Source organism: Zingiber officinale, chromosome 9B (genome assembly GCF_018446385.1).
Source record: "Zingiber officinale cultivar Zhangliang chromosome 9B, Zo_v1.1, whole genome shotgun sequence".
Lineage (NCBI taxonomy): Eukaryota > Viridiplantae > Streptophyta > Magnoliopsida > Zingiberales > Zingiberaceae > Zingiber > Zingiber officinale.
In genome coordinates, this window is record NC_056003.1 from 2,627,635 (window position 1) to 2,640,849 (window position 13,215).

The 13,215-nt window shown below is 33.0% G+C and overlaps 1 protein-coding gene across 1 annotated transcript; it reads right to left on the bottom strand.

Moving 5' to 3' along the window:
- Positions 1-3,290: 3,290 nt before the first annotated feature.
- Positions 3,291-12,221, bottom strand: LOC122024600. The gene is made up of 9 exons (XM_042583257.1): positions 12,046-12,221; positions 10,467-10,814; positions 10,259-10,345; positions 9,701-9,847; positions 7,069-7,173; positions 6,287-6,361; positions 6,009-6,089; positions 5,460-5,598; positions 3,291-4,703 (listed from the first exon to the last, which is right to left on the bottom strand). The coding sequence occupies exons 1-9, from the start codon at positions 12,142-12,144 to the stop codon at positions 3,664-3,666; spliced, it is 2,121 nt and encodes a 706-aa protein (XP_042439191.1). The 5' UTR covers positions 12,145-12,221; the 3' UTR covers positions 3,291-3,663.
- Positions 12,222-13,215: the final 994 nt, after the last annotated feature.

Sequence of the window (13,215 nt, forward strand, 5' to 3'; positions counted from 1 at the left end):
TTTCATTCATATTCCTTTTAACATTAACATTCATTATTTATTATTTATGAATTCCACATTTCACTAATCATCTTAAAATTATAACATATTAAATAAATATATTTTAAATATGTTTAAAAATTTTAAATTATTATTATTATTTTTAATAATAATCTTACTTAAAAAAATAATTTTACTGTTTTTTTTAAAAAAATAAATGTGGGTGAGAAAATGAAATTACAAAATTAGGAAAACGAAATTATAACTAATAACTAAAATTACAAAGTTGGGAAAATAAAATTTATTTAAAATTACCATAAAATTTTAATGTGGGTATTGATAATTTGGTGGAATTTATGATTTTGAGAAGATGAATATTTTTACGAGTTGTTTATAGAATTTAAGAAATTTATAAAAAAAATGTTCTATTATTTTCATCCATTTCGAATAGAAAATAAAATAGATGGAACTAAAAAAATATTGGTAGGTAATTATAAATGAAATTTCGAACTTGCTGTTAAAAAATAATCGTTAAAAAATTAACCATTTATTTAATTTTAAAATTTAAAATTTATGACTTTTTAATAAATAAAATTAAACATGGGTGGGCCCACCCTACCTGACTTTGAACGCGTTCAAGTAAAGGGGTGCTATAACACCATTTTGCAATGCTTTGAATAGCAAAGGGGTGTTATAACACTCCAATAACAGCTGCATTGCAGAAGATAAACACAATGCGTGACAAGTGAGATACACGTTCAATTTTTTTTTTACTATTTTTTATATAAAGAAGGCAATTGAACGCGTTCAATGCCACATTGGCATTAACGTCGACCTGCATTCAATGCCGCGTTGGCATTGACGTCAACTTGCAGTGATTTTAACACCAAAAACTAATTATAACACCGGTTAAAAACAACCACCTTTAACTGTACTACTAATGCTTTGTTTATTCTGAGACATGGATTGAGGAAGGAAAGAAAGAAAGAAACGAAGGAAAAAAAATCCCTATAGGAAGGGAAGAGAAAAGAAAATGAAGAAGAGGGAAAAGAAAAGAATCCCTCGAATAGAAGATAATAAGGAAGAGATCACTTGCCTGCTCGTGGGGATAAGAGTTGAGCACCTGGAAGTGATTCGGGCCCCCTCACTTGGGGTATCCATATCACTTTCGGACATCCCAACTCACTCAATCTATATATATATATATATATATATATATTACGCACCGCACGATGCGCAACTGCACAGTGTGCAACTTTTTAGATTTTTTTAAGCTTACAATTATATTATTTAGGGTTTTACCTTTAGCCTTTAGGGATGAGATTATAATATTAAGAACAAAGAAATTTTCAAGACAACAAAAAAAATTAAGGTGCTCATGAGATGTGCGCCCCCTCAAATATGGATGATCAGGAGGGGCCATGCAAGGAATCAAATCCTTATATATCGGTGGGGATTTGTTGGGCATCCCGCGTGGATGCCTGAGTACATGTGGAGAGTCGGAAAGTGATCCAAACGTCAACTACATAGATGTTCATGGGGTGTGCAGCGCAACACCCCCTATATATAGGGATGATTACCAAGTGCAGAGCCACCCTTGGGTTAGGGTGGGCTCCAGCACCACCTCCTCAAAAATAAAAAATAGCTTTGACTTTTTTATGTGTTAGCCCCATGAAACTTATTAATGGGTCATTCCTAGGTCATTCCGAAGATGATAGATTTTAAAATGTCAAATTAATATTAATTAATTTTTTTAAAAATATATCAAATTAGAATGATAAATTTTATAAAAGTCATTATATTTATAAGTTAATAAATATATTAATTTTACCTTGTTTAATTTTTTTACCCTAAATTTGCAGGCAGCATGATCTCTTTTCCTCTCCACGGTACTGTCTCAATTCACTGCTCAAAGATAACCTAAATTTTTTTATTTCTTATTCAACAAAATAAAATTTCATCATCAACAAAGAGCCAACGAGCATTGGTAGCTCAAGAGGTGGTCGGCGAGGCAACGAGCGACGATCGTTCATGAGTAGGAGGCTGCATCACTAGGCAACCAGCAACCGCTTTACGTGTGGTCACTTGCAAAGCAACCGCACGCGAGGCGGACGCTGCCTCATGCAACCACTTTGCGAATGGTCGCACGTGAGGTGGCCACTGTCTTGCCAGGCAATGAGCGATACAAGTCTGATTATGTAAATATAGGTTATGTCTCATACTTTTATTTAACATATATTAATATGATGTAAAATTTATTTTTTTTCATCCTCTAAAAAATCTTATATAATGATGGCCAATTACTTAATTTTATATGTTTACTCATAATTCTTGATACTTCAACTCTCAAGATTTGTGATTGTGTACTCTTGGTTTGATTGAAAGTTAATTATTTGTATTGTAGTTTTATATAATATGTTTTTAGCAGATTTTATAATCATCTATATTGAATGAGAGTTGGTTGAAAAAATTAATAACAATGTAATAATTAATAAGTTTGATTCTAAAAAAAAATCAAAGAGTACAATTTTAATAGTATTCTTTAATTATAGTCAATGATCAGCCTCACGTAATTTTAAATTCTAACTACGCTCCTAAATGATATCTTACATACCTTAAGCTGCACACCTCATGCATAAGAAAAAAAAAATTCTAATTTGAATTTTTATTCTTAATACTATAACTAAACTCTGAAATCCTAAAGGTAATACCTTAAATGACATACCCGCATGTAAAAAAAAATTTGAAATGAGCGATCGTAGACGATGGCCCGTAGCAAAAAATTTCTATATATACATATAGAAATGATATGGTACTTATCTCTCTTATCCAACATAGGGTCAATCTACGCAAGACGCTCGAAAATGATCTAGACATCTAACCGACATCTAAAAGTATTGAGAGTCAATCTACACAATACGCTCGAAAGTGATGCACACATAAAAGTACATGCATGAATCGTTTGCGGGGAGGTGATGATCGTATTGGGTGGTCACCCCAGACGATACAGAGCAACTGCCCAAGTGGCAGTGCTCGATCATCGCTGCCACGTGGGCAGCTGTTTTCAAAACTCAGCGGTTCCACTATTTGATGGCTCCAACTTTGCCTATTCTGAAGGACAGATGGTAAATGACAAGGAATCAGGATTCAAAATCCATATTCGGCATTTGAGTAACTAGTAATGTTAGGATGCCACTTCTGTTTTTTGAATTTACTTGATGATCAAAATATGAGATTGCACAGACTGTTGTTCATTTTACATTATGCCCAGCAAGGAGTTTCACTTTATATACAAAGAACAAAGGTGCAAATTGCCTAAATATGACGGCTGTTCTCAAAATAAGTAAACAAGTTTAACATAAATCTGAAAACATTTATGGTTAATCAAAGACGATAAATTACTGATGGAAAATAATGGCTAGCTAGAAAAGATCATAACAAACAGGTAAAATATTGTCAAATTTGAAATTATTTATCAACAGATATTATCATGGCAGAAAATCTTGTGGGAAGCACTCTTGATGAAGCATATCCTTTCCCCCGATCCCTCAAGAAGTACAAGTTTGTGGGCTGGAAGTCCATCTGCCCAAGATATTCATTCTTTTTTGGAATTTGGTCAAACAGTTAATGAAGTTGGAGCTTTAGAAATCGAGTTCTTGCTAGTGGTCTTGTTGCTCCAGTTGCTCAAAAATATTGTTGAACCATGTCAGTATCCTCAAAATCTGGAACATCACTTGTAAGCATCTTGATAGCAAACTTGAGGCATGGGTCTGACTGATAGTTGTCAAATTCTGATGCATGGGTCTCAAACTGTTCTGAAGAAGATTCCATGCTGCAATATGTGTTTCTTTCAAGCTCATCCCATGGTGCAGGTTCTACAGATGGTGTGTCATTTTGTTGGTAGATACTTCCTGTATCCAAATTTGATTGAGCTGGTTGATCCAAAACAGCATCTCCTTTTTCCTGATCTGCAGTAGATTCTGCACTATTATGCACGCTTCTTTCAAGCTCATACAGTGGTACAAGATTTACAAATGGTGTGTCTTTTTGCCCATAGAAACTTCCAATCACTAAATCAGATTGTTCTGGTTGATCCAAAATAGGAGCTGTTTTTTCCTGCAGCTGACAAAAAACATCTGATTTTGCCCCATGAGACTGTTCAACTGCTCCAGAATGAATCGTTTGATAGCACTTAAGTGCAGCCGCTTGTTTGGATTCCTGATATTGCTCCTTGATTGCTTCAACAACCATGGAAGTCGCGGATCCCAACTCATGTATTTTTCTACGCTTTATGGGCTGAGATACTTCTTCATTCGTCTTAAAAAATTTCAAAAATGCCAAGTTACCATCTAAAGCTGACAGGTCTTCATTCTGTTGTTGGAGAGATACTGAATGTGCTAACTCTGATGCTGTCATATGTACTTGCCGCATTTGAACAGGAATATCAATCAAGCGATCGTCGTTGACAAGTTCAGAAAACTTCTGCACAGTCTTCTTCTGTTCATTTTCTGTGTCAGGTACCACAGTGCCAACAGAGTGTGATAGATTTTCTGTTGCTAAATTTGATGGCCTTTCCTCACCCAAGTCTATTGCCTGAATTGGCAATGCACCTGCAGAGCAAGCTGGACTAAGCTCATTGACCAATCTAAGCTGCTCTGAATTTTCTCCATCAGAGCAATTGTAATGTGGTGAACTAGCACAACTAGTCGTATCAATTGCTACACCTGCAAAGATCAGAGGAAAAATGTCAAAAAGTTTTGAAATTTGCAATATAAATATGCTACCTGATTGTCGAACTCAGAAATAAATATTGATATATGGAGTTGGATCTGTCGACCCAAATTAAACAGATATAAAATTTGTTATTTGTGTAAATAAAGCTCCCTAATCTTCCAAGGATTACTGAATCTTACAGATAGGGAATCCCAAACTTATTATTGTGTTCATACTAAACCAATACTGTAATAATATTTAGTCAATTTTCTTCCCTCTTGTAAATTTCCTTTAATAACTATGCCTCACAGAGCTAATGATACCAAGCACAATCTAACGGACTAAAACATGCATGAGAAGTGGATCATTGCGATCATGAATTGTTTATCATGAAAGACAAAAAGCTGAATCCTTTGTAGAAACGCTTATTTTCTTATAGTTGTAAAAATCATGTTGAAAATTTCCTACAATTTCCATTTGGTTCTCTCTAGTAATACACAAATTCATGACAATAAGAAAGAATCCCCTCGGTTATAAATATTTGAGGGATCAACTTTACATGATTGGAACAAAAAGTCTCTTTTAGATGGGGGAGAAACGAAACTTTCTAGCCTGAGACTTAACTAATTGTGCATTAGAAATTCAGTTGAGCTTCAATAAATTAATTAAGAACTCGGATCATTTTGATTTGAGAAAGGCTTGTAATCCTTTCTATTGAAACATTCTTTTAAGTTAAAAAGGATAGCTTTCATTCTATTGATGTTCACCTTTAGAAGACAAGCTTGATGAATGGTCTGATTTTCTCATATCTGCCATTGTCTTCACATCCAAGCCAGGACTATTATCTGAGAAATGGCATATTTGTGGACCACTGTTTTCCTTTTCAAATATTTTGGATGACGGAACCTACAAACAAAAATCAATGAGAACACGCCACACAATCAAAACAACTTCAAGGAAAATGCAATATTACTAATAGCTTAACAATAGGATTGCGAATTATAATACATGCACACGCAAAGTTCACAATGTGCATTTAATAGTCCACATTAAATTTTAAAACTTTCACCTATTAAAATTCTCTTAGATCATCTTTTTTAATCTTAGTCTCCAATCAATTTAAAAATCATGTTCTACTATTGTCCTAACAAATGTATCATTGTACATATTATTTATAATTTTGTTTCAAATGATTCTTCATAATGGAGTTTTAACAAACCAATTATTCTCTCTTTTCCATGCAAAGAATGGGCATTTACTAGTGTTAAAAGAATATCAGATTGATTATACACGTTACCCTCACTAAACTAGAATACCTTGTATTCTGAGGTACCTTCTGTTGAATTGTTGATCTCCATTCTCCATTCATTCGGCAAGCTCTTTGAAGAACTTGGAACCTGCACCATGTTGCAAGTTGAATTTTGTTATGACTTAGTTTTCCATGCTAACTAAATAGAATTTGTCTTTGAAAATCGAGCAGTTAAAAAAGAAGTTTAAGAAAGGAGCAAAAGTCACTGAAGGTGGTGCCATTCATTTGACTATGTTGATTAGTTGAACCAGTTTCGTTGATGTAACTTGTTTTAATGCTGCTAACCTTTGGAGCGTTAAGATGCTGAAACAATTTGACTTTTGAATAGAATCTCAATCCAGCAGATGGATTATAATAGCTCTACAAGAGAAAAGTGAAATGTTACTTACGGATAGAAACAAAGCATTTGCAGACCATAAAAGTGTTCAACTTTTTTTCACATAATATTAAACTATGCTAGACCTGTTACTGTTATCATCTTCTTTATCATCATCAAGAGGTGGATGAATTACAATAATAGCTCTACAAGAAGAAATAGAAATATTAATTATGGATATTATTGTTGCTAAAAACAGAGCATTTCTAGACTGGAACTTAATTCGACCTATTTTTCACAAAAATTATCCTAGATGAGTTCCTGTTATCATCTTCCTTTTCGTTACAAAAAGGTGCTATTATTGTTGCTAAAAACAGAGCATTTCTAGACTGGAACTTAATTCGACCTATTTTTCACAAAAATTATCCTAGATGAGTTCCTGCTATCATCTTCCTTTTCGTTACAAAGAGGTGCTACTCCTACCCTTTCTGAATCAACTATATGGATCTCAAAGGGGAAGGTTCTAATACTAGTAATATTCAATAAGAAACCATTACAAGAACAGGAATGGATTAGACAAGAATTAATAATGTTACAGTTCTTTGAGCATAGTCAAAATAAAAGTGACTAAAAATAACATGCATAAATTATCCAACAGCTATTTAAATGAGGGAATAATCATTAACAGTATTGGAATCAAAGTAAAATAATAATTTGAAACCTAACTATCTATAGCACTTAAATATAATACCTTTTTCTTCATTCCATGACACTTCCCGCCCGTTTGTGTTCTGATGTCCACAACCCAGCCAGAAGGCAACCAATCAGGTGTACCTTTCTTTGTTACATTTTGGCTCTATATATGAATAAAGTTTGTAAGAATCTATCATCAAATAACAAAACTCAACTTAGCTTATATTTCATTGTGTTCTAAAAATGTGGGTTACAAACACAGTAAGTTTGTAAGAATCTATCATCAAATAACAAAACTCAACTTAGCTTATATTTCATTGTGTTCTAAAAATGTGGGTTACAAACACAGTAAGTGCCAACATCCAAGTCAGAATTGACTTTGAATGTTGTTGGTAAGATCTGAGTTCAAACGACTAAAACTGCATTGATTGATATTCAATGTCATAATACAAACACAAAACCAGGAAGTAAACACAAATATATTTAAGTTTATGATTAGCATATATACTCATTTTTCATTGTTGATGTACATGTAGGCATCTCTATTATTTTTTCATACTATTTTTAAGAATTATGATTATCATATATGACATCTGCACATCCCATGGTTGAATATCTAGGTTTTTCCGATAAAGAGTAAACTATCCTAGATGTGTTCTTCCTTTTCATTACCACAAGGCGATGAACTCACCTATTTGAGGTTCGGAATATGGATATTATTCCTCCATTGAAGTATAATATATAATAAGAAATCGTTGTGCGGACTACAACAATGGATGAGACAAGTATAACCAATGTTATATTTCTTCAAGAATAGTCAAAAAGAAACTTGCCACATCTTCAATTGACATCTTACAAATGTTTGCTGAATTTTATTATCCACACTTGCATATTAATAAATGAAACACTGACAATTAGATTATCTTTGTTTCAAAAAAAAAAAAATAACAACCTTATAGTCAATCTTTTAGTTACCTACTACGTTTTAGTTTACAATAGCAGCGAACAAAAGCAAAATGTTCAGTTAGCAAACAACAATATTAAGTTCACATGTCCATATTCTGTCCTATTCAGCCAGATAATCAATATATGCAGTTGAAATAGATCATGGTATAAACATATATGAAAAAATGTACCTTGAACCTTGATTAGGCTAGGAAGACAGAATATAGAAGAATCTAACTCCATTCTATTCTTTAAGATAATCTTCCTTATGTAAATATTAGATTGGGATAAGGTTTCTAACTTGCGGACAAATTCAATTTCAATAAAAAAAAATGGGCTTTGAAATACCAGTAGCCTTCCATTTTAGCTAAGCTTTGTTGTTCATGGCTAAACAGGTTAAGCCATGCAAATACAATTATTCTATTTCCATGTTTATCTTGTTGCATTTCCATGAAACATCATGCATTCAACTAAAACAACAAACTATAAATTGTCAAGTTGGTTATAATTTTTTTTTCATATTAATTTACCATATAGCTGATCATAGTTCAGTTTTCAGCATAGAAAATGATTATGAAAAAACCACTCTGACTCAATTGTTCAAGAATAGTAGAGAAATGGCTTGAAAGAAACAACCAACAAGAGGCTCTTGCTAAGTATTTATAATAAAATATCAATGAGAGAGAAAATTTGCCCTCCTCCACCTCTTTTAGTAAAAGAGAATGAGTTAGGTATATATATATATATATATATAATAGTTGAAAGTGATCTAAACAAATTTTGAGAAATTATTTTCAAACGAGTATACAATAGATGGAACCCTACCTATCAGCTTTCCTTCTAACACATGCAAATTTTTGAATGAATTTTCTGAGAGAAGACAACACCTATCCTAGGACTAGTTGGCTTTTAAATATACATCTTTTGGTTCATTAATCATCTTTCAAGTTGTTGAAGCAGCATCAATTAAGTTAATGTGTTATTTTATCAGTCTTGGACTTTGCATTTTCTTAATTGGTGCATGTAATCATTTGCTAAACCAAATAAGTTTAATTATCAGTTGACTTAGTTTCCAGGTTTTCATTGCTCCCAAAATTTGTATCTACGTGTCTGCAGCTTAATGGCACATTCATGAATATTTCTGGTCAATAAATAACGATAAGAATCCTTCTTGGACAGAATTTCATATCCCCATTGGTTGAGTCGATGTACAACTATAGGAAAATTTGAAGTAGAAAGATAACAATATCACACTACAGAAATATTATTCAATAGCTACATAAAGGTGCAGGGGAAAAAGAAAATAATAGCATCTCGGGAAGAACTCTGAAACTGGTAATAAAATGAGGAAAGGAAAATGTATGCGGAAGAAGAAATCTTAATGTAGACATATGTGTACAGGATTAACAGGAAGATTTCTTCAGCATTTTGAATTTAATATTGATTGTTCATCCAAGAGGGAAACAGTTTGATTAAAGTATGGTAACTTATATTCCGTAACATTAAGTCTTGGGTTTCTCATATTTTCATTCCATCCATTAGGCAAGCCTCTTGGATGAGATTCAGCCAGGTCAACCTGCATCATGATGCAAGTTAATAGATGGTTGTCATTTTTTATCCATGCATAACAAAATTTGTCATTGAAAATTTAAGTTGTAATGTAAACATATTAATCACTATAAGAGAAGTTTATAAAGGAGTAAATGCAGAGAAAAGTGTTGCCAGTGATGAATATGTGAGCTCACATGTAATTCCCTTCCATTGGTTTTTGTCTCTGATGAATTTCTTTTATTGGGTTTAACAACACACTGGTGGGTATCTTCAGTTAGTATATAACGATGAACATCCATCAAGGATCGAAACTCATATCCACTTTTTGGATCAATGTGCACCTGTAATAAAAAGTACAAAAATGAAACTCCTATCCAACAATGAGATTATCCAAATCAAACTATCTAGCAATTTGAATAAGATAAGGATAAACTTATTATGAAAGCACAAAATGGCTAAACAAGACAGATAGATATACCTACACAATGGTGCATGAGAAAAAAATTAATACCAACATCACTATGTAAGGAGAAGAAATAGAAGAAAAACAAACAGTATTTGGGTACATGAATGGATCTTTTCTCCATGTAAGGAGAAGAAGAGATGAAAAATGTGAGAGTAGAGAATTGGGAATGAAATCTTAGTTCAAATATAGTATGATATTTTCACATTTTACTATCAACTATTCATTCAGCATAAGAAATAGATATGACCAAACACATTAACCATGGGTGCCAAGATATATATACTACCTTGTAGCATGAGCGACCTATCTTTGAGTATCTGATTTCAGTAACCCATCCATTAGGCAAGCCTTTTGAATGTGATTCAATTAGATCCTGCACAATGATGAATGTTAAATTACAGTGTCACTTACATAACAAGATTTGTTTTTAAAATTTCGGCTGCAATATGAATAGAGATAGCTATTATAGATCAGTTTGAAAGGAGAAAACAAACATTAAGGAAGGTGCTGTCTTCAGTGCTTCTCTTATGGGCGGTTGACGCAATAGTGCTCTTGATGTCAGTTGCAAGTGTATTCCCCACCTCTCCAATCATAGGAATTTTTAACCTTGAAGCAGCAAGATTAACTTCTGGAGAGAGGTTTGGTAAGGATGAGGCATTGAGAGATGTGTTGTGATTGATGCTTCTCTCTTGATTTGTTGGGAAGCTGGCATTATCAATGTAGCTTGAAGTGATAGTCCCCCTCTCTTCAATTGCAAGAATTTGTGGGTCTTGAGCATCAAGATGCTGAAGTAATTCTACTTCTGGATAAAATTCAGCTCCAGCGAATGGATTCAAATAACACTGCTCGAGGAGAAAAATCAATGAATGTCTTATTTTCATATGTAACTTGATATGACAATAGCAAATTCAAAATGTCAACATAACCCAGTCAAACTATTCAACTCAGCCAACAATTTGTCCATTATCAGGATGATTTTTAAAATTTTCCCTTATCATTTACTACTTAAATAAAATATCCGAATTTTAATTTTAGAATATCAAAATCAACTCAATTTAACTTGGATAAATTAAAATGACAAAAACTTAACAAAATCTAAATTTAATTTTTCAGATGAATTAATAGAAGAGAGAAATCTATCATTGAATTGTTCAACAACAATGCTCGAATGATTGAAAAAATAAGAGGCCACAACAAAAGTTAGCGAGTCTATTCCAGGCAACAAGGATCAGGGCAGGTCACGCAAACTCATATTTAAAAATATCAGAATTTTTTTCTAATACACGTAATTACGAAATAACTTGCAGAAATGATTTCATATTTGTCAATCATGCTTAAATCTGATATCTATTTTCTGCCTTCAATGACATTTTCAACTGATTTGAGTGAGCTCTCCACAATCAAACCAGAAGACAAATATCAGTTTGCATTTCCCCCCATCTTTTACAAACTAGTGCAACGGTAAAGTATGTTATGATCTATAAATGTATATCTAAGGTAAAGATATTGCTTTGTGCTCGTTCGACAGGAGATGTAATGTAAAGACTAATATAAAATATAGTTAACGTGCAAGAAAAAAGGAATACAGTTCATGAATAAAACTCTATAAAACATCAATTCAGTTTTCTATTTGTTCATGATTAAATGTATTACTACATTACTAGAAACAATAGAAAATTTTACAGCCGTAGATGCAACTGAAATTGAATGTTTGGCCCTACTCATTATAATCAGCAGCTGATAATTGTTTTACAGGCCGTGAATCCTGTTCCTAGCAAAAACTTGTCATTAAATCGTGGCACTTCACCTGTTTCTTGAAACAAAAAAAAAAACTGCAATTTCTACCTTTGTGTAACATAAAAAGAGGCTCCAAACATAATGAGAGAGGAATCGGAACGAAATCAGCATTCCAAATTTTGAAAACCAAACTAATACTAGGGCAAGGAAAAGGATCTAAGAAACCAAGAAAGCAAAAAATCCAGCGGCGGAAACTACTGAATCCAATAAATAAACCAAGAAAGAGAGCACTCAAACAAGAAAAAACGATAGGAAATACAGAGAGACGAGACGAACTCGATCTGCCGATTGTTTCTCTCCTTCCCGCATCGTCCCGGCCTGCCGCACAAACCCTCCCTCAACCAGCGAAAGCTGCCGCCTCATCCCGTTCGTCATTCTCGGAATAAAGCGGCAGCCTCTCAGCTTAGCCGTCCTGCCTCTCCGTTTCCTATCTCCGTCACGCACGGAGCCGTCGTGGTAGGGTGAGAGAGTTCGTAACTCCAGGGCTTATATACGGCCTTTTAGGAGAAGAGGCCGAGAACGCGATCCATCAAATCTGCATCAAGAGTCGTGCTTAAAAGAGATCCAACGGCTACGAAGAATTGGCGGATTGGCGCCTTACGAATCGGACGTTATTTGGCGGATTCCGAAAACGATCCATTACAGTTTTTATTTCCTTTTTTAACTTCTCAATTTTAACATGTAATCTCGGATGGAAATATTTTGTCAATTTTAAAAACGGTATTTTATGTCTAATTAAATCTCAATTATTTTGAATGTAAAAGGAAACCAATGGGGAAATTTTATGGTATGAAATTTTATTAGAAAGAAAATATCTGCGTTTATTTGGATACAAATAAGAGAAGAAAAAAAACAGAAATTATAGGGAAAATAATTATTCTATTTATTTCCTTAATTTATGTAGAGAGACTTCTATCATGATTCATGTAAATTATTGTGCTTCATCTCAATCATGATGATTTTATTATGTAAAAACAAATTGTGTATTTTAGAATCACACGACATCTCTCTTAAAAAAAATATTATTTTAATAATTTTTTTCTAAAATATCCCTATATAATTTTATAAATCCTCATCTTAATATCTTTCTATCTCCCCCGACTTCTCTTCTAGCGTTATATCATCTTCTCCGCCAACGCCTCTTTCTAATTTTCTCTGTTCGGTATAGAAATTCGTCCAAAATCCTCTATTAATAAAAAGTCAAAACCCTCTATTAATAGTATTATACACTTTTTTGATAATTTTATTAATAAAAAGATCTTATAATACCAAACACATCAATATCTTTAAGTTGATTGTAATAAGTTCACCCAAATATTTTAACAACTTATTTTTAAAATAAAACCTAACAACTTATAAATTTTTAAAATAACTTATAAGTTGTACGAACTTATAAGCTGTTTTTAATAAGTTTAGCCAAACACTCTCTAAAAGAAGAAAATAAAT

What these genes read in the sequence shown, in the direction of transcription:
- LOC122024600 (XM_042583257.1), bottom strand. Translation starts at nt 12,144, where the DNA reads ATGACGAACGGGATGAGGCGGCAGCTTTCGCTGGTTGAGGGAGGGTTT. An exon ending in AAGACAGCACCTTCCTTAAT is followed by an intron (nt 10,346 to 10,466) that starts GTTTGTTTTCTC and finishes ATCATTGTGCAG; the next exon opens with GATCTAATTGAATCACATTC. An exon ending in AGCATCTTAACGCTCCAAAG is followed by an intron (nt 6,090 to 6,286) that starts GTTAGCAGCATT and finishes AACATGGTGCAG; the next exon opens with GTTCCAAGTTCTTCAAAGAG.